This window comes from Salvelinus alpinus, chromosome 2, assembly GCF_045679555.1.
Source record: "Salvelinus alpinus chromosome 2, SLU_Salpinus.1, whole genome shotgun sequence".
NCBI lineage: Eukaryota > Metazoa > Chordata > Actinopteri > Salmoniformes > Salmonidae > Salvelinus > Salvelinus alpinus.
The window spans coordinates 109,604,337-109,631,283 of record NC_092087.1 but is presented as its reverse complement, the minus strand read 5'-3'; the positions used below and the strand labels follow the sequence as shown (position 1 = coordinate 109,631,283).

The 26,947-nt window shown below is 39.5% G+C and overlaps 4 protein-coding genes across 3 annotated transcripts in view; 3 read left to right on the top strand and 1 right to left on the bottom strand.

The window, feature by feature from the left end:
- The window catches only part of LOC139548377 (zinc finger protein ZFP2-like), a 372,237-nt gene that overhangs the window by 117,552 nt on the left and 227,738 nt on the right, over positions 1 to 26,947 (bottom strand).
- LOC139548823 (zinc finger protein 180-like) overlaps positions 1 to 26,947 on the top strand; it is a 223,334-nt gene that overhangs the window by 106,548 nt on the left and 89,839 nt on the right. The window lies entirely within an intron of this gene.
- Positions 1 to 26,947, top strand: part of LOC139550409 (zinc finger protein 271-like) — a 57,609-nt gene that overhangs the window by 11,004 nt on the left and 19,658 nt on the right. The window lies entirely within an intron of this gene.
- On the top strand, positions 1,375 to 5,286 carry LOC139552219 (zinc finger protein 850-like). Its single transcript, XM_071363734.1, has 2 exons — positions 1,375 to 1,420; positions 1,681 to 5,286. Exons 1-2 carry the CDS (start codon positions 1,375 to 1,377, stop codon positions 3,768 to 3,770), a joined length of 2,136 nt encoding a protein of 711 aa, XP_071219835.1. The 3' UTR covers positions 3,771 to 5,286.

Sequence of the window (26,947 nt, the reverse complement as noted above, 5' to 3'; positions counted from 1 at the left end):
TCATTGTGTCAAGAGACATAATACTAAAACACTTGAGTGTCTCCCTTGATCCTAGGCCCTGGCAGAGCTGTGCAGACTCAGGACTACTGCTTTGGAGTAATACGCAGATTTAAAGAGGAGTCCGTAATTTGCTTTCTAATGATCATGATCTTTTCCTCAAAGAAGTTCATGAATTTATTACTACCAAAAATACATTTAGGATTGTTCTTATTTTCCTCAATTAACTTCTTGGAAAAGTAAGAGGATCGAGCAGCAGTGAGGGCTCTTCGATACTGCACGGTACTGTCTTTCCAAGCTAGTCGGAAGACTTCCAGTTTGTTGTGGTGCCATTTCCGTTCCAATTTTCTGGAAGCTTGCTTCAGAGCTCGGGTATTTTCTGTATACCAGGGAGCTAGTTTCTTATGACAAATGTTTTTAGTTTTTAGGGGTGCGACTTCATCTAGGGTATTGCGCAAGGTTAAATTGAGTTCCTCAGTTAGGTGGTTACCTGATTTTTGTCCTCTGACGTCCTTGGGTAAGCAGAGGGAGTCTGGAAGGGCATCGAGGAATCTTTGGGTTGTCTGAGAATGTATAGCATGACTTTTGATGATCCTTGGTCTGAGCAGATTATTTGTTGCGATTGCAAACGTAATAAAATGGTGGTCCGATAGTCCAGGATTATGAGGAAAAACATTAAGATCTACAACATTTATTCCATGAGACAAAACTAGGTCCAGAGTATGACTGTGGCAGTGAGTAGGTCCAGAGACATGTTGGACAAAACCCACTGAGTCGATGATGGCTCCGAAAGCCTTTTGGAGTGGGTCTGTGGACTTCTCCATATGAATATTAAAATCACCAAAAATTAGAATATGATCTGCTATGACTACAAGGTCCGATAGGAATTCAGGGAACTCAGAGAGGAACGCTGTATATGGCCCAGGAGGCCTGTAAACAGTAGCTATAAAAAGTGATTGAGTAGGCTGCATAGATTTCATGACTAGAAGCTCAAAAGACGAAAACGTCATTATTTTTTTTGTAAATTGAAATTTGCTATCATAAATGTTAGCAACACCTCCGCCTTTGCGGGATGCACGGGGGATATGGTCACTAGTGTAACCAGGAGGTGAGGCCTCATTTAACACAGATGTGATTGGCCATGTTTCAATCAGGCCAATCACATCAAGATTATGATCAGTGATTAGTTCATTGACTATAACTGCCTTTGAAGTGAGGGATCTAATATTGAGTAGCCCTATTTTGAGATGTGAGGTATCACAATCTCTTTCAATAATGGCAGGCATGGAGGAGGTCTTTATTCTAGTGAGATTGCGAAGGCGAACACCGCCATGTTTAGTTTTGCCCAACCTAGGTCGAGGCACAGACACGGTCTCAATGGGGATAGCTCAGCTGACTACACTGACTGTGCTAGTGGCTATCGGTGTCCTCATTAGCAGGGAGGAGTTTCTGCATTGAAATTATGTGTCCATCGCCCTCGTGCCTCAATTTTATTAAACACAGAAAGGGGCCTATATTGGAGACCAAAAGTCGTCTGGCACACTGCTTAGAGTTTCAACAACATGAATAACTTATTTCTAGCCTACAATCATCGATGTTACTACTAATGTGAAAACAAGACAAAATATGACTATTGTTGCTCATTTTAAGACAATTGTCAAATAATTTGAACATTTATTACAGACGTCAATTGTTGTACAACATCATGGCTACGCTGTTGGCATCACTTTTTACAGTGGATTTCCGCTGTTGTGGGCCTTTACCACCTGTCTGACTTTGTTGTTCACACAGGAGAGAGACGGGACTACCATGGGTCCTCTGGGGAGCCTCAACAACCTCATGATGCTGACAAGGCAGAGAAGAGTTTCTCCACATCAGAACACCTCAAGAAACACCCGCAGAGATCCACAGGGAAGAAATCTCACTGCTGCTCTGACTGTGGGAAGAGATTCACCTCCTCATCAGGAATTAAAATTCATCAGAGAACACACACAGGAGAGAAATCTTATAGCTGTGTTCAATGTGGGAAGAGTTTTACTCATTCAACCAGCCTGATATCACACCAGAGAACACACACAGGAGAGAAACCGTATAGCTGTGATCAATGTGGGAAGAGTTTTGTTACATCTGGCCATCTGAAGATACACCAGAGAACACACACAGGAGAGAAACCGTATAGCTGTGATCAATGTGGGAAGAGTTTTGTTACATCTGGCCATCTGAAGATACATCAGAGAACACACACAGGAGAGAAACCTTATAGCTGTGATCAATGTGGAAAGAGTTTTGGCCGATATGGCCATCTGACATCACACCAGAGAATACACACAGGAGAGAAACCTTATATCTGTGTTCAATGTGGGAAGAGTTTTGATACATCTAGCCATCTTATTGTACACCAGAGAATACACACAGGAGAGAAACCTTATAGCTGTGGTCAATGTGGGAAGAGTTTTGGTCAATCTGGCACTCTGACTCTACACCAGAGAACACACACAGGAGAAAAATCTTATAGCTGTGGTCAATGTGGGAAGAGTTTTACTACATCTGGCTCTCTGACTTTACACCAGAGAACACACACAGGAGAGAAACCGTATAGCTGTGATCAATGTGGGAAGAGTTTTGTTACATCTGGCCATCTGAAGATACACCAGAGAACACACACAGGAGAGAAATCTTTTAGCTGTACTCAATGTGGTAAGAGTTTTACTCAGCTAAGCAACCTGATATCACACAAGAGAACACACACAGGAGAGAAACCGTATAGCTGTGGTCAATGTGGGAAGAGTTTTGGTCAATCTGGCACTCTGACTCTACACCAGAGAATACACACTGGAGAGAAACCTTATAGCTGTGATCAATGTGGGAAGAGTTTTGGTCAATCTGGCCAGCTGACATCACACCAGATAATACACACAGGAGAGAAATCTTATAGCTGTGGTCAATGTGGAAAGAGTTTTGGTCGATCTGGCCAGCTGACATCACACCAGAGAACACACACAGGAGATAAATCTTATAGCTGTACTCAATGTGGGAAGAGTTTTGATATATCTAGCCATCTTATTGTACACCAGAGAATACACACAGGAGAGAAACCTTATAGCTGTGGTCAATGTGGGAAGAGTTTTGGTCAATCTAGCACTCTGACTCTACACCAGAGAATACACACAGGAGAGAAATCTTATAGCTGTGGTCAATGTGGAAAGAGTTTTACTACATCTGGCTCTCTGACTATACACCAGAGAACACACACAGGAGAGAAACCGTATAGCTGTGATCAATGTGGGAAGAGTTTTACTACATCTGCCCAACTGACTGTACACCAGAGAACACATACAGGAGAGAAACCTTATAGCTGTGGTCAATGTGGAAAGAGTTTTGGTCAATCTGGCCAGCTGACATCACACCAGATAATACACACAGGAGAGAAATCTTATAGCTGTGGTCAATGTGGAAAGAGTTTTGGTCGATCTGACCAGTTGACATCACACCAGAGAATACACACAGGAGAGAAATCTTATACCTGTGGTCAATGTGGGAAGAGTTTTACTACATCTAGCAATCTGACTGTACACCAGAGAATACACACAGGAGAGAAATCTTATACCTGTGGTCAATGTGGGAAGAGTTTTACTACATTTAGCAATCTGACTGTACACCAGAGAACACACACGGGAGAGAAACCTCATAGCTGTGATCAATGTGGGAAGAGGTACACTGATAAAAGATCTCTGATTAAACATCAGAAAATACATGAAGGAGTTGTTTCATGATATCAATGAATTAATGTCACAATGTAAAATGTTTTAACATTGTAGTAGGAGTATTTAAATGATGTCACAATGTAGAAGCCTAAATGTTTGCCCCCTGTTCTATTGATTTCAACATGATATGGATATTAGCCTCAGGGGGGAAATCCAGGCTCTGAATTGGAAGAGTACTATTTATGTGATTTAACAAAAAGTGACTAACACAAAAAGAGCTGTGTTACATTTACCATGTTGGTGACCCACTTGAATCAAAATGCAACACTTCAAAATGTAGCGATCTATTTTCTACAAATTGTCCTCTAATCAGGGATGTACACATTATTCCCATATTCTGTGTGGTTTTTGAGCTGTTAGTTTTAACAGGACGCGTAACCTCATCTCCCTTCTGTCACACAATTAATTTTGACATGATATCGATGAGTGATGACAAATAAGGGTTGTGTTCGTTTGTTTAGCGACCCCTACATTTAAATGCATCACTCCAAAATGTAGCTGACTGTTTTCTGCAGGTTGTCCTCTAACCAGTGAGGTGAAAGATATCTCCCATTTCCATGTTTTTTTGTTGTTGTTAGTTTCAACAGCACCTACAACCTGATTTCCCCCCTAATCGATATCAGTGATTTATTGCTACTTGTCAAAACAACAGCGTTTCTGGTGCTTGTGCAGTTTATAAGGAGATTGTTTTAAAAAATATTATTATTGTGGCAGATGTTTGTGTATATACCACACGTTAGGTTTTCAATTTATCCCAAACTGTTTCTGCATATTGGTTATTGATTTGGACATGTTAAAACTGTGTTTTGACATTGGGCTATCCTACCAAGCAACTATGCAACCAAATATTTCATATTTACATTTCATGTTACATTTGGTAATGATAATTATTTATGCAACCAACTGATAATTATATTGACATTGTTGCCCTGCTTTTAGAATATCAAGGTTAATTCTCAGATGTGCCAACCCAAATGTACTAGAGCATGACATTGGGGACTGGGCCCCGATCCAACAACATGCCTATCGAGTGAACCCTGAAAAGAGAGAGAAGCTCCGCAGTGAGGTGGAAAGTTACTACGGATATTTTATATTGCAGGAGTTTCCTCTTGAAATTAGACATGTCCGTGGTGAGGACAACTTGGTTGCTGATTGTTATGGGTGGGCAGTCAAAATGTTTTGTGTTTTGCGTTTAGCCAGTGCGTTGCCATGGATCACAATTTATTTTGACTGCGCGTTTTTCCATATTGGAGACGAGTTTTGTTTGGGCTCGTTCCAAGGGGACGAGAGTTCTAGAAGCTGGTGAGTTTTAGGAAGACGAGAGTTCTAGAAGCTATCTTTGTGGGAAAAATAAAACTTGTTTTTAATTGTTGTTAGACAGACACCATGTTTATATTGGTGAAGGTGAAGCATTGTAGTTGATTATAATGTGAAATGGAAGTTGTTTTCTGTTGGTGGTGAGCAAACTTGTCCATCAAAAATATAGGATATATTTGTTGTCTTAAAGGGGAAGGTTTTACAGGCTTTGGTTAGCTTTAGCACGTCTAGCTCGTTAGCACGTCTAGCTCGTTAGCACGTCTAGCTCGTTAGCACGTCTAGCTCGTTAGCACGTCTAGCTCGTTAGCACGTCTAGCTCGTTAGCACGTAGGACGCACTGATTGGTTTCACCTCGTTAGTCAGTATGTGTTACACCTGTGCTGGCTTGTCCATCTCGTTAGTGGGAAGGTGTTTCACCTGAGCTGGTCCAGGTTCTATTTAAGAGTGTCTGGCCCAGTGCTCCAGTTGTCTTGATAGATGTGGAGAGTCAACACCTTTAGTTGCTCCACTTTTTTGGTTTGCTTCCTGTCTAAGTTTGGTGTGGATTTTCCTTTTGTTTGCATCTTCTTGGGCAGATTTAGTGGGTCTCATGGTGGGTGTCTTTTAGGTCCCAGTTGTTGTTACTAGTCAACTTTCAGTGGACACTGAGAGCAAAATTGCAACATTGTTATAATACTTTTGTTGCATCAAATGGTTGTTTTATGCAACAGAAGAGAGGGTTCTTAGAACTATTGTGTCTGTGTTCTACTGAGGATGGCCTCTGGGAGAAAACACTGACAGGTGATTGTAATACTACCTGTGAGATTTACAATGTCTTTTGGGTGATAAAACCTGAAGAGACCACATTCCAGAGCATGAGTTAATGTTTCTGTTCTATATGGTACCAGGGAGAGATGACCCCAGGGCCAGACCCTGGTCTCTACACAAAGAGTGTAAAGTTTTTGTTTTTTTACAGCAGATACTGTCTGCTGAGAATTATAGGTATCTTTCATACAAATCTTAACCTTGTGACCCGTTCTATACATCTGTTGTCCGTCATGTAGGTTGAAAGGGGTGTATCTTGGCTATAAAAGACCTTTGTACTTTTTTCTCGTGCCTCTCAACGAATCATCTGTCAGTGATTTGTCGACCAGCCATCATTATCGTAGAGCACTCAATTGATTCACTTTATATGTGTGCGTTGTATTGACCTGCTCCCTTATTAATAAGTGAATAAAGATTTAGTTTAAGAATATCTCTGACTTGTGTGATAAGTTTGTCTCATTTGATATGAAAGAAATTAACCACATTTGGGGATGTTAATCTTCACTTGGTGATGCTCCTGATGACCTGGGTAAATGTTGCACCAGGGATCCCTCTAACCTGGGATCTCAGGGAGACCACACTTTGGGAATGGAGCAGATGGACCCACCTTTGATCTGAGAGGCAGCGAGCCGAGTGGATACCAAATCTCAAACCTAGTTTTAAAAAAAGAGGTGAGCGAACCACGCAAAGTGAGTTTTTTAGAAAAGCCTCGTAGGCTCTGAGTGTATATTAATGTGTGAGGGGGGCTCCTTGGAGGTGTAAACAAGGCCCAGTCAGGAGGCTCTGAGTGTGTATTCCTGTATTTTCCCAGTATGGGAGGAGTTGCTAGATTTATTGAATAAACCTTTTTCCATAAAGTTAGTGAACCAAGGTGTCTGACTAGCTGTAGATGTTGAAGAAGCGTCCCGTCCACTAGATTATACGTCACAGTGGCAGAATCACCTGAAAGACGCACTTCGCCATTCAACCGTATTACCCCACCAGAAACCAAAACATAAGCTCGTATAACGCCACTGTTTGTAAACAAATACTATATGGCTGAGGAGTAGAGTCGATCCAACCGTTCTGACCTCACAATGACAGTAAAGCATCCAAGCTAACTGGCTAACGTTGGATAGCTTGCTAGACACAAATCAGAGAAAACCTCATTCTTACCATTTTACTTGCCCTAGCAGAGCTGGTTAGGCTGTTTTCATGTTATCCAGAGCGTTGGTGACGAACTGTATTCAACGGGTGTTGAGCGTTATTAAATACATCAGTTATTCTGCGCTCTAATCAAGTCAATAAATATTGGGTAGTTAGTTAGAATATAGTTACTATACTGGCAAGTCTGATGTATGAGTAGCCAACTAACGTTAGGTAGCTAGCTCACATACTGGTACATACTGCTGTAAAGATATGCTATGCGTTTTGTAAGGATAGTGTAGCTAACATAACGTGTAACGTAACTTATTTGAAAAGTCATTACTTTATTGCATTGCTCAACATTTGTCATAATTATTTAAAGCAGTTCATTTGTATCCGCTCTCTCGTTGGACTTCAGCTGCATATTTTCCCCCATTTTCTTCAAATCTCAAAACGTTGAAGCCACGCCCATTTCCTGAAGAATTGCATTATGGGCCCTAAAGTACTGCATGTATACGTCATATTTTGGCGAATTTAGTACGACATCCGGGAACTTTTGGCATACTAACTACATCATACTATGACCAATAAGCAGACTATATACTCAATTTACTTCACAAGTAGTATATTTAGTATGAGTATTCTAACACAGCTCAGGACTCTGGGCAGCCATTTTGTTTGTTTAAAAACTAGGTTGCCCCTTTAAAAAAGCGACACATCAATCAACCAACAAATCTGCAGTTCAACCAATAACCAAGCAGTAATTCCACCACTGTTTTGGTCATAAAATGATGGATGGGGCTGGAGAAATGTAACTACTCTCAAATTCATAGACAGACTATGGATGAAAGGACTGACCATCCATGATATCAACATTATAGTTTTAACCATGTTGAGGCTATACATGGTTGATTTACATTGTTTCTAAACATTGGAGTAAAAAAAGCTTATTTGGGGTTCTGATGGGGCAAACAGTTGAACTCAGCTCATGAGGCATTTGTTATATTTTTCAATAATAATTATTTCACTGTAACAGCCTCACTCTCTACTTGTTTTTGTATTGTAACAGCCTCCTCTTCCCCCTCCTCCTTCACGAGAGCTTCTTTCTCCATCCAGCAGACCTTCTCTTCTTCAGCAGGATCCGGGTTAAGTTTAAGACTGGAGCTATGAGGCATGTACTGAAGTCGCTAAGCGGTATAATTCAAAGCAGTGTAAATTTATCAGCAGCACGTGATCAATGACGTCTGAAGAGTAATTTCGTCGAACACCTGATTGGTTTGGTATTGGGCTCGTTCGACATTGCAGCCGACAGTGCACGTGGCTGCTGACTGACTAATTTACAAATCACCTTTCATCATTAATAACTACTCATTATTATTTATAAATCAGTCAGCCAGTCACCGTTTACCCACAACGCAGCATGGATTTGATGCTCTCGAACACGGCCAGTGGTTTAATATATGACATATTGGCTACGCTGCTACGGCGTGTGACTTCATCTATAAAATGTGGCTGTTCTAAATTCTGTGTCGCTCAAATCATTGAGTAATGAACCTTTTTTTTGTTGTTGACACATTTGGCTGGAAAACGCCAATGCTTCAGGAAGCTTTGTTTCCCCATCACTACTTTTCAGCATGTTTTCTGTGAATTAGACTACGGGAGTTTTGTAACTTTTTCTCCGGTAACGTTAGTTGGTCTCGCTGACCATAAACCGTGCGGGTTGGCTACGCTGGTTAGGCTAATAGCTAGTTGGCTAAATAGCCAACGTTAGCTGGTTGGCTAACTGCATATAGATAACGTTAGCTGGCTGGCTAAGATAACTGCATATAGCTAACGTTAGCTGGCTGGCTAAGATAACTGCATATAGCTAACGTTAGCTGGCTGGCAAAGATAACTGCATATAGCTAATGTTAGCTGGCTGGCTAAGATAACTGCATATAGCTAACGTTAGCTGGCTGGCTAAGATAACGGCATATAGCTAACGTTAGCTGGCTGGCAAAGATAACTGCATATAGCTAACGTTAGCTGGCTGGCTAAGATAACTGCATACAGCTAATGTTAGCTGGCTGGCTAAGATAACTGCATATAGCTAACATTCTTTGATATTTGGTTAGATGGCGTTATGTATTTCCAAAACGTTGGTTTACTTTAATCACACAAGTCATGAGTGCAAACGATTGGTTTAATTTAAAGTTATACATTTGAAGTTATCTCTGTTGTAGTTTACATCATAGGGAATAGGCTGGTCCTCCATATTACTTCACACCTGACTTTGTCATTCTTCTGAATTCTGATTGGTTTTATGTAATAACTCCAAAAATAGAACTGTGAGGTGTTATTTTGCATTGGAAATGTTTTAATATTTTATTTGATATTTTATAAACAATACAAAACATACACATACAAACAACATCATAGAAACATTAACTACATCACACCTGCCCAGACCCACTAGAACACACCTCCATCTCCATTAACTACATCACACCTGCCCAGACCCACTAGAACACACCTCCATCTCCATTAACTACATCACACCTGCCCAGACCCACTGGAACACACCTCCATCTCCATTAACTACATCACACCTGCCCAGACCCACTAGAACACACCTCCATCTCCATTAACTACATCACACCTGCCCAGACCCACTAGAACACACCTCCATCTCCATTAACTACATCACACCTGCCCAGACCCACTAGAACACACCTCCATCTCCATTAACTACATCACACCTGCCCAGACCCACTAGAACACACCTCCATCTCCATTAACTACATCACACCTGCCCAGACCCACTAGAACACACCTCCATCTCCATTAACTACATCACACCTGCCCAGACCCACTAGAACACACCTCCATCTCCATTAACTACATCACACCTGCCCAGACCCACTAGAACACACCTCCATCTCCATTAACTACATCACACCTGCCCAGACCCACTAGAACACACCTCCATCTCCATTAACTACATCACACCTGCCCAGACCCACTAGAACACACCTCCATCTCCATTAACTACATCACACCTGCCCAGACCCACTAGAACACACCTCCATCTCCATTAACTACATCACACCTGCCCAGACCCACTAGAACACACCTCCATCTCCATTAACTACATCACACCTGCCCAGACCCACTAGAACACACCTCCATCTCCATTAACTACATCACACCTGCCCAGACCCACTAGAACACACCTCCATCTCCATTAACTACATCACACCTGCCCAGACCCACTAGAACACACCTCCATCTCCATTAACTACATCACACCTGCCCAGACCCACTAGAACACACCTCCATCTCCATTAACTACATCACACCTGCCCAGACCCACTAGAACACACCTCCATCTCCATTAACTACATCACACCTGCCCAGACCCACTAGAACACACCTCCATCTCCATTAACTACATCACACCTGCCCAGAACCACTATAACACACCTCCATCTCCATTAACTACATCACACCTGCCCAGACCCACTAGAACACACCTCCATCTCCATTAACTACATCACACCTGCCCAGACCCACTATAACACACCTCCATCTCCATTAACTACATCACACCTGTCCAGACCCACTAGAACACACCTCCATCTCCATTAACTACATCACACCTGCCCAGACCCACTAGAACACACCTCCATCTCCATTAACTACATCACACCTGCCCAGACCCACTAGAACACACCTCCATCTCCATTAACTACATCACACCTGCCCAGACCCACTAGAACACACCTCCATCTCCATTAACTACATCACACCTGCCCAGACCCACTAGAACACACCTCCATCTCCATTAACTACATCACACCTGCCCAGACCCACTAGAACACACCTCCATCTCCATTAACTACATCACACCTGCCCAGACCCACTAGAACACACCTCCATCTCCATTAACTACATCACACCTGCCCAGACCCACTAGAACACACCTCCATCTCCATTAACTACATCACACCTGCCCAGACCCACTAGAACACACCTCCATCTCCATTAACTACATCACACCTGCCCAGACCCACTAGAACACACCTCCATCTCCATTAACTACATCACACCTGCCCAGACCCACTAGAACACACCTCCATCTCCATTAACTACATCACACCTGCCCAGACCCACTAGAACACACCTCCATCTCCATTAACTACATCACACCTGCCCAGACCCACTAGAACACACCTCCATCTCCATTAACTACATCACACCTGTCCAGACCCACTAGAACACACCTCCGTCTCCATTAACTACATCACACCTGCCCAGACCCACTAGAACAGACCTCCATCTCCAGCTCCTGCATCACTGTCTGCCACATGGCCTCAAACTGCACCATTTTATTTCTCATTGTCGCCCAGCACTTTACATTTTTAGATAATAAAGCATTTGACCTTTCCACTGTGTTAACGATGGAGGATTGGTTGATTTCTAGTTGAAGTATTTAAGATGATTGACGAGAAAAGTATTGTCCAACCATCCGGTAACTTGTTTCATGTGCATCAAAGGTGAGGGTGAATTTCAGATGTTCACTGCTTGTATTGATGAAGGAGTGGAATCGATGAAGTTCCTCTGCTGTCCCCTGAAATAGAAGGAACACGTCATCAATGAAGCCTTTTACAGAGCCTGATGAGGTGCTAGAATGGATTGTTAGGGCTGACAATCACATTCTTCTCCAACAACCCCACATACAGTTACGCATAATTAGATGCTATTTTTAAAACTACAATGACCATAATAACCTGAGGGCCTACTTGTCTTTGTGTTTCTTTTACACCTGCTACGTAAAAGAGACCGAAGAATGTGTAACAGTATAGCTTCCATCCCTCTCCTCGCCCCTACCTGGGCTCGAACCAGGGACTCTGCACACATCAACAACTGCCTCCCACGAAACATCGTTACCATCGCTATTAGCGAGCACTCCGCTAACTAGCTAGCCATTTCACATCGATTACAAATGCACAATGCTATCTGGGATTCTTGGGACATCCCTACCCTAAACCCCTAACTTAACCATTTTAAATGTCAACTTCAACGGGCTAGGGAAGTCCCAAGGATGTATCGCTACCTGAAAATACATGATCTAAGTGATTGATAGTTGGTATTCAGCAGTCATAAAGCCTTATTTACTTTAATGAACTACTAAAATAGTGATTTTGTCAGACAGCAGCTCTACACTTTATTGACTGACTGATCCATTCATCCTTCCATCCCTCCTCAGCCTTCCTCTCCTCTGAAGACCCAGTGAGGGTGGAGCTCAGTCAGAGAGCTGTTGAGGGACTGGTTAGGAAGAACACTTCTACAGCCAGAGAGGTGAGAGGTCACAGATGGTTTAGATGATAAATATTTATGTTCCCTTAGCAGTTCATCACGTAAGCAAAAGGGAATATGTTCCATCATCTGTTTATTTACATTAGTGCAAATTGTCCTCTGATATTGGTGTAATTTCTCACCCCTTTTGGCTGTATGAAAGTCAATTTTCCCTCAGACACATACATTTGTTCTTTGATATTATGAAGGTAATTTGTGTAAAATGTACTTTTCCCCACTCATTCATGTTGCTTATTTATATTCAGTGGCCTGACTGCGTCCAGACTGTCAAAGGCCCATCCTGGTAGATCTGAACCTAATTCAGCTTGGAGTGATCGGATGACAGAAGTCACATTTAGGTGCCAGGTGTAACTGAGGCCATAGATGCTCCATATCCATTACTTTTAATGCTTTATATAATATGTCTAAATGTGCTTATTTCTGTGTTGCAGGGGCAGTCAAGAAATGGAACGGCAAGGCCACAGAACATGACATAAGCAGAGCTGTGGGAGACCACCTCAAGCCCCTTGTAGAGCCGGGGGTGGTGTTTACCACTCCACCAGGCCTTCAGCAGGCTGGAAAAGTGATACTGTTTTTCATACTCAGAGGGACCAAGAGTCTGTTGATTGGTCATTGGGTTCATTTGTTGAAATCAAATCCAGCTTTATTTGTACAGCACATTTCAGACATTGATACAACACAATGGCTTCTCAGGAAAAAAACTATGAAAATAAACAGAAATATTTAGTGCACAACAAACAGAAGACTGAAAGACTGAAAACTGAAAGACTAATGAGCACCCTAAGGAAATGTAACACCTTCCCCTTTAAGACAACAAATACCCTATATTTTTGTTGGACAAGTTTGCTTACAACCAACAGAAAACAACTTCCATTTCTCCTTATAATCAACTACAATGCTTCACCTTCTACAATATAAACATGGTGTCGACTGGCTGTCAACATTTAAAAACAAGAAAAAACACATATTTCGAAATAACAATATACAATCGTATCCTTTCTCCCTTTTCATTCCTATAGAATCTTAAAACTCAATAGCTTTTAGAACTCTCGTCTTCCTAAAACTCACCAGCTCCTAGAACTCTCGTCTTCCTAAAACTCACTAGCTTCTAGAACTCTCGTCCCCTTGGAACGAGCCCAAACAAAACTCATCTCCAATACGGAAAAACGTGCAGTCCATAACAAATCGCGATCCATGGCAACGCACTGGCTAAATACACAAATATTTTTGACTGCCCACCCTTGAGACAATCAGCAACCAAGTTGTCCTTACCACGGACATGTCTGATTTCAAGAGAAAACTCCTGCAATATCTGTAGTAACTTTCCATCTCACTGCGGAGCTTCTCTCTCTTTTCAGGATTCACTAGATAAGCAGGACTGGATCGGGCCCCAGTCCCCAATGTCATGCTCTAGTACATTTGGGTTGGCACATCTGAGAATTAACTCTGATATTCTAAAAGCAGGGAAATAATGTCAATATTATTGACTCAGTTGATCGTATAATTAATTATGATTACTAAAAGTAAATATGAAAAACAAATGTACACCCCTTTGTTAATATGTATTGGCAATAATTAACTTAATGGTGAGGCATGGAATAATAAAACATGTATCTTTTGTCAGGCTGGATGTTTGAAATATGAGGTGATTTGAGTCGTGCTTCTTCAGTAGTGGAATAAAGACAATTAGCACTTGAATGTTGTAAAGAAATGCTGGAGTGATGAAGGACTGTTAATAAAATTGATTATAGACCAATTTATTATACTGCGTCCATGTGTATAAAGTCTTCTCAACTTTCACTTCAACTAAAACCGAACGTATATTGGACGTCGGTCATAGTCTTCTTCTCAATGTCTTTTCAATGACATTTTGCTTGGTGGGATGGGATGGGAATAGCCCAATGTCAAAACACAGTTTTAATGTGTCCAAATCAATAACCAATATGCAGAAACAGTTTGTGATAAATTGAGCTGTATAAACACAAACATCTGCCACAATAATACATTTTACTTGTATTTATTTAAACAAGCTCCTTATAAACTGCACAAGAACCAGAAACGCTCTTGTTTTGGCATGTAGCAATACATCTGTGAAATTAATTAGGGGGGTAATCAGGTTGTATGTGCTGTTGAAACTAACACAACTAAAAAAACACATGGAAATGGGAGATATCTTTCACCTCACTGGTTAGAGGACAATCTGCAGAAGACAGTCAGCTACATTTGGGAGTGATGCATTTAAATGTAGGGGTCACTAAACAAAGGAACGCAACACTTATTTGTCATCACTCATCGATATCATGCTAAAATAATTTGTGTGACAGAAGGGAGATGAGGTTGCACGTCCTGTTAAAACGAACAGCTCAAAAACCACACAGAATATGGGAAAAATGTGTACATCCCTGATTAGAGGACAATTTGTAGAAAATAGATCGCTACATTTTGAAGTGTTGCATTTTGATTCTAGTGGGTCATCAACATGGTAAGTGTAACACAGCTCTTTTTGTGTTAGTCACTTTTTGTTAAATCACATAAATAGTACTCTTCCAATTCAGAGCCTGGATTTTCCCACTGAGGCTAATATCCATATCATGTTGAAATCAATAGAACAGAGGACAAACGTTTAGGGTTCTACATTGTGACATCATTAAAATACTCCTACTACAATGTTAAAACATTCTATATTGTGACATCATTAAAATACTCCTACTACAATGTTAAAACATTCTACATTGTGACATCATTAAAATACTCCTACTACAATGTTAAAACATTCTACATTGTGACATCATTAAAATACTCCTACTACAATGTTAAAACCTTCTACATTGTGACATCATTAAAATATTCCTACTACAATGTTAAAACATTCTACATTGTGACATTATTTAATTGATATCATGAAATAACTCCATGTATTTTCTGATGTTTAATCAGAGATCTTTTATCAGTGTACCTCTTCCCACATTGAGTACAGCTATAAGATTTCTCTCCTGTGTGTGTTCTCTGGTGTGACATCAAGCTGCATAGGTGAATAAAACTTCCCACATTCATTACAGCTATATGGTTTCTCTCCTGTGTGTGTTCTCTGGTGTGATATCAGGTTGCTTAGCTGAGTAAAACTCTTACCACATTGAGTACAGCTAAAAGGTTTCTCTCCTGTGTGTGTTCTCTGGTGTACAGTCAGAGTGCTAGATTGACCAAAACTCTTCCCACATTGATAACAGCTATAAGGTTTCTCTCCTGTGTGTATTCTCTGGTGTGATGTCAGCTGGCCAGATCAACCAAAACTCTTCCCACATTGATAACAGCTATACGGTTTCTCTCCTGTGTGTGTTCTTTGGTGTACAATCAGATGGCCAGATGTATCAAAAGTCTTCCCACATTCATCACAGCTATACGGTTTCTCTCGTTTCTCTCCTGTGTGTGTTCTTTGGTGTGATATCAGGCTGGTTGAATGAGTAAAACTCTTCCCACATTGATCACAGCTGTAAGGTTTCTCTACCGTGTGGATTCCCTGATGAATTTTAATGCCTGCTGAGTAGGTGAATCTCTTCCCACTGTCAGAGCAGCAGTGAGATTTCTTCCCTGTGGATCTCTGCGGGTGTTTCTTGAGGTGTTCTGATGTGGAGAAACTCTTCTCTGCCTTGTCAGCATCATGAGATTGTTGAGGCTCCCCAGAGGACCCACGGTAGTCCCGTCTCTCTCCTGTGTGAACAGCAAAGTCAGATGATTAAAGGCCCACAACAGTGGAAATCCACTGTAAAAGGTGATGCCAACAGCGTAGCCATGATGTTGTACAACAATTGACGCCTGTAATGAATGTAATGATTATTTGACATTTGTCTTAAAATGAGCAACAATAGTCATATTTTGTCTTCTTTTCACATTAGTAGTAACATCTAAGCTTGTAGACTAGAAATAAGTTATTCATGTTGTTGAAACTCTAAGCAGTGTGGCAGAAGACTTTTGGTCTCCAATATAGGCCCCTTTCTGTGTTTAATAAAATTGTGGCACGAGGTCGATGCACATGCAATTTGGTTGTAGAAACTCCTCCCTGCTAATGAGGAAACCGCTAGTTATGGATGTAGTATATCTGGTAATGAGGAAACCACTAGTTATTGACGTAGTATATCTGGTAATGAGGAAACCACTAGTTATGGATGTAGTATATCTGCTAATGAGGAAACCACTAGTTATGAATGTAGTATATCTGGTAATGAGGAAACAACTAGTTATGGATTTAGTATATCTGGTAATGAGGAAACCACTAGTTATGGATGTAGTATATCTGGTAATGAGGAAACCACTAGTTATGGATGTAGTATATCTGCCTGGAGCAAAAATGGTGTGCAAAGATTTTAATTTTTCACAATGTATTCTGAATGGGGGAAAACTCAGGGGAGTAACCTCCATGTCCAGGTTGCTTATGAGTGCATTTCACACTACTTTGGATTATAATTGTAAGGCTCGTTTGAATGTCCTGCTTAATATAATGTTTGTGTGATCATCGCAAATCAACCGCTTTGTATTTAAAAAACACTTCAACCAGTAAAATGCTCTTTGGCTTTTCCATCCGCCTGACAATGAGTGTTTGTACACTGTTTGCCAAATTGGCCCATAACTTCACCTAACAACAAATATACCTGTAATGAACGAAGAAGCACTTTGGTTGTTATTGCATGACATACATAGTGTACTCTAGGACCCATAACAACAACATAGACCTACTGTAGGACCCATAACATTACCTAACAACAACATAGACCTACTGTAGGACCCAAAACATTACCTAACAATAACATAGACCTACTGTAGGACCCATAACTTCACCTAACAACAAATAAAGGAAAATAGCTCTGTGTGTTGTACAATAGCCTATCCATCAAGGAACAGTTCTCTACACATTATGAGCAAATTATGTCTGTGTCCAAACAGACTAATGAGACCCGACTGTAAATCAAGCAGACAATAACATTATAAACACCAATTTGTTAGGGATGTTGGATCCACCGTGGAGCACAGCATAACTGTCTTTACCAGAGTAATGAATGAAGAAGCCCTTTGGTTGTTGTTGCATGTCGTGATGTTTGTCATTTGACTGGCATTCAGAAAATGATTTCGATCAGCTGATGATCGATGAACATGTGACTAACTAAACAGCTACAGTATTAAGAATTATGTGTAATTATTGAAGAACCACATTAATGACAGTATCCATTTGGGTGTTGTCAATAAAGTTAAGGTGACTCTCGGTTAGAACCATTTGATTTAGCAAACTCTTAAATTATTTAGAATTTCTGTGCCCATGAAAACTGTTTTCCCAACGTAATATAAGGAAACTAAATGTTACGTAGGTAGAGTGCATTTCAGAGATCTGAATACAAAAAACTGTCCTAACAGGACAATAACCTAAACCACAAGGCCAAATCTACACTGGAGGAGCTTACCAACATGACATTGAATGTTCCTGAGTGGCCTAGTTACAGTTTGGACTTAAATCATCTTTAAAATCTATGGAAAGACTTGAAAATGGCTTTCTAGCAATGATCAACAACCAACTTGACAGAACAGGAAGGATTTAAAAAAGAATAATGAATATTCATATGAAGATCTGTCTCCTATTGGATGACATCACGACTTCCCATCAAGCCAACTCCTTGAAGGCCTTACTATGACATCACTCACTCCTTCTAGTTTGCAGTTGTCTAAAAAAAACACTATTTTGCTCAAAACATTTATTTGTTTCCCTTTAGTGTGTTTATACTTTACTGTATTTATATATCACTTAAAAAAAATAAAAAAATAATAATTGTTTCCTGTTAATCACTGGAGGACGTCATGAACAATTCATACATTTTTTTTCTTCACCTTTATTTAACCAGTTGAGAACAAGCTCTCATTTACAAATGCAACCTGGCCATGATAAAGCACAGCAGTGCCACAAAAACAACAGCGTTGGGATAAACAAAAGTACAATAACACAATAGAAAAATCTATATACAGTGTGTGCAAATGGAGTACAGAGGCAATAAAGGCAATAAGGCAATAAATAGGGCGTAGTAGCAAAGTAATTACAATTTAACAAATTAACACTGGAGTGATAGATGTGCAGATGATGATGTGCAAGTAGAATATATGTCACTGTAACATATATAACATATATAATATATAAATACTGGTGTGAGCAAAAAAAGTAAATAAAAACATGGGGATGAGGTAAGCATTGGATGGGCTACTTACAGATGGGCTGTGTACAGCTGCAGCGATCGGTAAGCTGCTCAGTTAGTTGATTCTTAAAGTTAGTGAGGGAGATATAAGTCTCCAACTTCAGCGATTTTTGCGATTCGTTCCAGTCATTGGCAGCAGAGAACTGGAAGGAAAGGCGGCCAAAGTAGGTGTTGGCTTTGGGGATGACCAGTGAGATATACTTCCTGGAGCATACTTCTCTGCTGCCAATGACTGGAACGAACTACAAAAATCTCTGAAACTGGAAACACTTATCTCCCTCACTAGCTTTAAGCACCAGCTGTCAGAGGAGCTCACAGATTACTGCACCTGTACATAGCCCATCTTTAATTTAGCCCAAACAACTACCTCTTCCCCTACTGTATTTATTTATTTATTTTGCTCCTTTGCACCCCAGTATTTCTACTTTGCACATTCTTCCACTGCAAATCTACCATTCCAGTGTTTTACTTGCTATATTGTATTTACTTTGCCACCATGGCCTTTTTTTGCATTTACCTCATTTGCTCACATTGTATATAGACTTATTTTTCTACTGTATTATTGACTGTATGTTTGTTACACTCCATGTGTAACTCTGTGTGTTGTATGTGTCGAACTGCTTTGCTTTATCTTGGCCAGGTCGCAGTTGTAAATGAGAACTTGTTCTCAACTTGCCTACCTGGTTAAATAAAGGTGAAATAAATGAATTAAATAGATCAGCAACGGTGGCTTGCAAACAGTGGATAGTAAGTAGCCCACCTTTGGAATAACTATGTATAGTTATAACTGTAGTATCCTGTATAACTGTAGTATCCTGTATAACTGTAGTATCCTGTATAACTGTAGTATCCTGTATAACTGTAGTATAGTTATAACTGTAGTATCCTGTATAACTGTAGTATCCTGTATAACTGTAGTATCCTGTATAACTGTAGTATCCTGTATAACTGTAGTATCCTGTATAACTGTAGTATCCTGTATAACTATGTATAGTTATAACTGTAGTATCCTGTATAACTGTAGTATCCTGTATAACTGTAGTATCTTGTATAACTATGTATAGTTATAACTGTAGTATCCAGTATAACTATGTATAGTTATAACTGTAGTATCCTGTATAACTGTAGTATCCTGTATAACTGTAGTATCCTGTATAACTATGTATAGTTATAACTGTAGTATCCAGTATAACTATGTATAGTTATAACTGTAGTATCCTGTATAACTGTAGTATCCTGTATAACTGTAGTATCCTGTATAACTGTAGTATCCTGTATAACTGTAGTATCCTGTATAACTATGTATAGTTATAACTGTAGTATCCTGTATAACTGTAGTATCCTGTATAACTGTGTATAGTTATAACTGTAGTATCCTGTATAACTGTAGTATCCTGTATAACTATGTATAGTTATAACTGTAGTATCCAGTATAACTATGTATAGTTATAACTGTAGTATCCTGTATAACTGTAGTATCCTGTATAACTGTAGTATCCTGTATAACTATGTATAGTTATAACTGTAGTATCCTGTTTAACTGTAGTATCCTGTATAACTGTAGTATCCTGTATAACTATGTATAGTTATAACTGTAGTATCCTGTATAACTGTAGTATCCTGTATAACTGTGTATAGTTATAACTGTAGTATCCTGTATAACTGTAGTATCCTGTATAACTGTAGTATCCTGTATAACTGTAGTATCCTGTATAACTATGTATAGTTATAACTGTAGTATCATGTATAACTGTAGTATCCTGTATAGCTGTAGTATCCAGTATAACTGTAGTATCCTGTATAACTGTAGTATCCTGTATAACTGTAGTATCCTGTATAACTATGTATAATTATAACTGTAGTATCCTGTATAACTGTGTATAATTATAACTGTAGTATCCTGTATAACTGTAGTATCCTGTATAACCATGTATAGTTATAACTGTAGTATCCTGTATAACTGTAGTATCCTGTATAACTGTAGTATCCTGTATAACTGTAGTATCCTGTATAACTATGTATAGTTATAACTGTAGTATCCTGTATAACTGTGTATAATTATAACTGTAGTATCCTGTATAACTGTAGTATCCTGTATAACCATGTATAGTTATAACTGTAGTATCCTGTATAACTGTAGTATCCTGTATAACTGTAGTATCCTGTATAACTGTAGTATCCTCTATAACTGTAGTATCCTCTATAACTGTAGTATCCTGTATTACTGTAATATCCTGTATAACTATGTATAGTTATAACTGTAGTATCCTGTATAACTGTGTATAATTATAACTGTAGTATCCTGTATAACTGTAGTATCCTGTATAACTATGTATAGTTATAACTGTAGTATCCTGTATAACTGTAGTATCCTGTATAACTGTAGTATCCTGTATAACTGTAGTATCCTGTATAACTATGTATAGTTATAACTGTAGTATCCTGTATAACTGTAGTATCCTGTATAACTGTAGTATCCTGTATAACTATGTATAGTTATAACTGTAGTATCCAGTATAGTCTGGGAGGAGGTGAAACCACTCAGGCTTATTTGATGTGATCTAATGTTTTGATCATCTAGTTTCTTACAAGCATTCAGTCACCAAAGGGGGTTCGGTCATTCCTTTGTTAATATACTGTCTCATTGACAAAAATATTTTGGATTATTTGTTTACATCATTCCTTTGTCTCGACCCAGTACACAGTAAACGTACCGAGGTTCTAATGTTGCCAAGGAGACACATTTGATTATTTATTTACAGTTTGGAGGGTTGGGGGTCTGACATCCAGGATACACATTTTATTATTTATTTACAGTTTGGAGAGTTGGGGGTCTGACATCCAGGATACACATTTTAGTTCTAATGGTGCCGTTCTGTTATTCTTTTCAGCTTCTTTTTCCAAGCATCTTACATTACTCTGAGACTAGTTATCCTGGGATCTTACATTACTCTGAGACTAGTTATCCTGGGATCTTACATTACTCTGAGACTAGTTATCCTGGGATCTTACATTACTCTGAGACTAGTTATCCTGGGATCTTACATTACTCTGAGACTAGTTATCCTGGGATCTTACATTACTCTGAGACTAGTTATCCTGGGATCGTACATTACTCTGAGACTAGTTATCCTGGGATCTTACATTACTCTGAGACGAGTTATCCTGGAATCTTACATTACTCTGAGACTAGTTATCCTGGGATCGTACATTACTCTGAGACTAGTTATCCTGGGATCTTACATTACTCTGAGACTAGTTATCCTGGGATCTTACATTACTCTGAGACTAGTTATCCTGGGATCTTACATTACTCTGAGACTAGTTATCCTGGGATCTTACATTACTCTGAGACGAGTTATCCTGGGATCTTACATTACTCTGAGACTAGTTATCCTGGGACCTAACATTACTCTGAGACTAGTTATCCTGGGATCTAACATTACTCTGAGACTAGTTATCCTGGGATCGTACATTACTCTGAGACTAGTTATCCTGGGATCTTACATTACTCTGAGACTAGTTATCCTGGGGAATAATTTCAATACATTTGCAAAAAATCAAAACCTGTTTTTGCTTTGGCATTATGGGGTATTGTGATGTCATTATGGGGTATTGTGATACATTTTAGAATAAAGGGATGCAGCGATATTACATTTTTGGCCAATACCGATATCCAATATTATTACTTGAAAATATTTTTTTTAAATCCAGGAACTTTACAACTTTATCTCTCTAGGTCATGCCAGTAGGTTACAGTAGGTTGTATCTCTCTAGGTCATGCCAGTAGGCTACAGTAGGTTGTATCTCTCTAGGTCATGCCAGTAGGTTACAGTAGGTTGTATCCAAGTGGAAACAATTATCAACCCAATGTGGAAAGTGTCGAATTTGGTCAACAACAAAATTAATGGCTTATTTGCTACGTGAGGTTTACTTGATCCAACAGAAGTTTCGTAATGCTTAAGTTGTTATGTGGACACGTGACATACCGACAACTTTGATAAAAAACAATATAGGAGTTGTCTGCAGATCGCTATGCATATTCATGCTAGTAGCTTAGCATCTCTCTCCATTGAATACAGGCGGTGCATATTCATGCTAGTAGCTTAGCATCTCTCTCCATTGAATACAGGCGGTGCATATTCATGCTTGTAGCTTAGCATCTCTCTCCATTGAATACAGGCGGTTGACGACAACAACCCTCATAGAATATAAACAATAGATTACAATAATTAGATGAATCCACCAATCCAAAGAAAGGATAGGCGGGAGCTAGACAACCCGCAGTGCCGCTTTGTAGACAACAACTCCCCTTGTTAGGGCAGAGACATCTTGTCAGTATATTCATAATCTTTGGTGTAGCCAACCCAACTCTCACATGGCACTATTGGGGGGCACGGTGTGTAGTAAATCATCACTACATGAAAATCACTACATGCCGTGCCCCACATTGACCACAGCTATAAGGTTATACTGACAAGATGTCTCCGCCCTAACAAGGGGAGTAGTTGTCCACAAAGCGGCACTGCGGGTTGTCTAGCTCCCGCCTATCTTTTCTTTGGATTGGTGGATTCATCTAATTATTGTAATCTATTGTTTCTATTCTGAGGGTTGTTGACGTCAACCGCCTGTATTCAATGGAGAGAGATGCTAAGCTACTAGCATGAATATGCCCCGCCTGTATTCAATGGAGAGAGATGCTAAGCTACTAGCATGAATATGCACCGCCTGTATTCAATGGAGAGAGATGCTAAGCTACTAGCATGAATATGCATAGCGATCTGGAGACAACTCCTATAGTGTTTTTTATCAAAGTTGTCGGTATGTCACGTGTCCACATAACAACTTAAGCATTACGAAACTTCTGTTGGATCAAGTAAACCTCACGTAGCAAATAAGCCATTAATTTTGTTGTTGACCAAATTCGACACTTTCCACATTGGGTTGATAATTGTTTCCACTTGGATACAACCTACTGTAGCCTACTGGCATGACCTAGAGAGATACAACCTACTGTAGCCTACTGGCATGACCTAGAGAGATACAACCTACTGTAGCCTACGGGCGTGACCAAGAGAGCTAAAGTTGTAAAGTTCCTGGATTTTAAACAAATATTTTCAAGTAATAATGATAATTTGTATCATATCCACATGTGGGATCCCTCTCCTTTGTCGTTCACTCTCCTTTGTCGTCCACTCTACACCAATAACAGACAACTACTGTGGGACTCCCAATCCCTGCCGGATGTGATACAGCCTGAATTCGAACCAGGGACTGTAGTGACGCCTCTTGCACTGAGATGCAGTGGCTTAGATCGCTGCGTCCGTGTGTTAATTATTAGAGTGCTGTAGTAGAATGCTTAAAAGGCCTCTAGAGTTTTAAATATCGGTTATCGGTATCGTTTTTTTGGGGCAAGGAAAATATTGGATGTCGGTATTGGCCAAAAATGTAATATCGGTGCATCCCTTTATTCTAAAATGTATCACAATACCCCATAATGACATCACAATACCCCATAATGACATCACTATACCCCATAATGCCATCACTATACCCCATAATGACATCACTATACCCCATAATGCCAAAGCAAAAACAGGTTTTGATTTTTTGCAAATGTATTGAAATTATTCCCCAGGATAACTAGTTTCAGAGTAATGTAAGATCCCAGGATAACTAGTCTCAGAGTAATGTAAGATCCCAGGATAACTAGTCTCAGAGTAATGTAAGATCCCAGGATAACTAGTCTCAGAGTAATGTAAGATCCCAGCATAACTAGTCTCAGAGTAATGTAAGATCCCAGGATAACTAGTCTCAGAGTAATATAAGATGCTTGGAAAAAGAAAGCTGAAAAGAATAACAGAATGGCACCATTAGAACTAAAATGTGTATCCTGGATGTCAGACCCCCAACTCTCCAAACGGAATAAATAATCAAATGTGTATCCTGGATGTCAGACCCCCAACCCTCCAAACTGTAAATAAATAATAAAATGTGTATCCTGGATGTCAGACCCCCAACCCTCCAAACTAAATAAATAATAAAATGTGTATCCTGGATGTCAGACCCCCAACCCTCCAAACTGTAAATAAATAATAAAATGTGTCTCCTGGATGTCAGACCCCCAACCCTCCAAACTGTAAATAAATAATAAAATGTGTCTCCTTGGCAACATTAGAACCTCGGTACGTTTACTGTGTACTGGGTCGAGACAAAGGAATGATGTAAACAAATAATCCAAAATATTTTTGTCAATGAGACAGTATATAAACAAAGGAATGACCGAACCCCCTTTGGTGACTGAATGCTTGTAAGGAAAACTAGATGATCAAAACATTAGATCACATCAAATAAGCCTGAGTGGTTTCACCTCCTCCCAGACTATACTGGATACTACAGTTATACATGATACTACAGTTATAACTATACATAGTTATACAGGATACTACAGTTATACAGGATACTACAGTTATAACTATACATAGTTATACAGGATACTACAGTTATACAGGATACTACAGTTATACAGGATACTACAGTTATACAGGATACTACAGTTATAACTATACATAGTTATACAGGATACTGCAGTTATACAGGATACTACAGTTATAACTATACATAGTTATACAGGATACTACAGTTATACAGGATACTACAGTTATACAGGATACTACAGTTATACAGGATACTACAGTTATACTGGATACTACAGTTATACAGGATACTACAGTTATACAGGATACTACAGTTATACAGGATACTACAGTTATACAGGATACTACAGTTATACTGGATACTACAGTTATACTGGATACTACAGTTATACAGGATACTACAGTTATACAGGATACTACAGTTATACAGGATACTACAGTTATACAGGATACTACAGTTATAACTATACATATTTATACAGGATACTACAGTTATACAGGATACTACAGTTATACAGGATACTACAGTTATACAGGATACTACAGTTATACAGGATACTACAGTTATACTGGATACTACAGTTATACTGGATACTACAGTTATACTGGATACTACAGTTATAACTATACATAGTTATTCCAAAGGTGGGCTACTTACTATCCACTGTTTGCAAGCCACCGTTGCTGATCTATTTTATTTATTTATTTCACCTTTATTTAACCAGGTAGGCAAGTTGAGAACAAGTTCTCATTTACAACTGCGACCTGGCCAAGATAAAGCAAAGCAGTTCGACACATACAAAAACAAAGAGTTACACATGGAGTGTAACAAACATACAGTCAATAATACAGTAGAAAAATAAGTCTATATACAATGTGAGCAAATGAGGTAAATGCAAAAAAAGGCCATGGTGGCAAAGTAAATACAATATAGCAAGTAAAACACTGGAATGGTAGATTTGCAGTGGAAGAATGTGCAAAGTAGAAATACTGGGGTGCAAAGGAGCAAAATAAATAAATAAATACAGTAGGGGATGTCGTGGTAATTTCCTGTATTACTCAATAAAGAGAGAGAGAGAGAGAGAGCCAACCACACACAAGTCAGAGTTAAATGATATATTCCATCTTTAATATATATATACAAGCTTCACCAAAGCCCTTTAATGACTCTCAGATCAATTCAGTGTCTAAATGAATTCTCTGAGAGTCCTTACAAAACAATTCGTAGTTTCATTTATAGCCAAGATACACCCCTCTCAACTTACAAAGAATCCTTTACCCAAAAGAGGAGTATCCTATCGCTAGACAGCATCAGCTATAAATCATCGTTCAGTTTGATCTCCCAAGACAAGGTTTAAATCTCATGCTTGATACTTCACTGTCTACCAAAACATTACTTCATCCAATGGCATATATCAATTGTCATTTCTAGATACTCCCAAACCTGGACAAACTCAAAATCAGACAGTGAGCCCCTTAGGTCAAATACTAGGTCAAGATAAGGGCAACCTCAGAGGGGAAATACAATGGTTCCAAACACTGCCAAACTCCTTCCCCCAATGAGAAAAGTAGGGAGTGACTGGCGTACAGACATTGTATGAGTTAACTAACTGGTTTCCCAATTAATAACTCCATCCCATGGTTTAGGAATAGTTACAAACAACGTTCCCATAAGAAACCAACATTCCACTCTGTCCTCCTCCCCTTCTAATATTCTACTTAGCACCACATGGTTTTAACAGATACATTGACTTATGAAGACAAGCCTGACCTCTCCCCTCTCTGGCCCCAAGTTCCTAATCCCGAGCTCAGAAGATTCTAATGACAAGTATCTCACAAGCATATGATGAAAATAACATCTTATCTATCTATGTTACCTAGCTAAATCTGATTCTGCCACGACACGTCAGAGCAA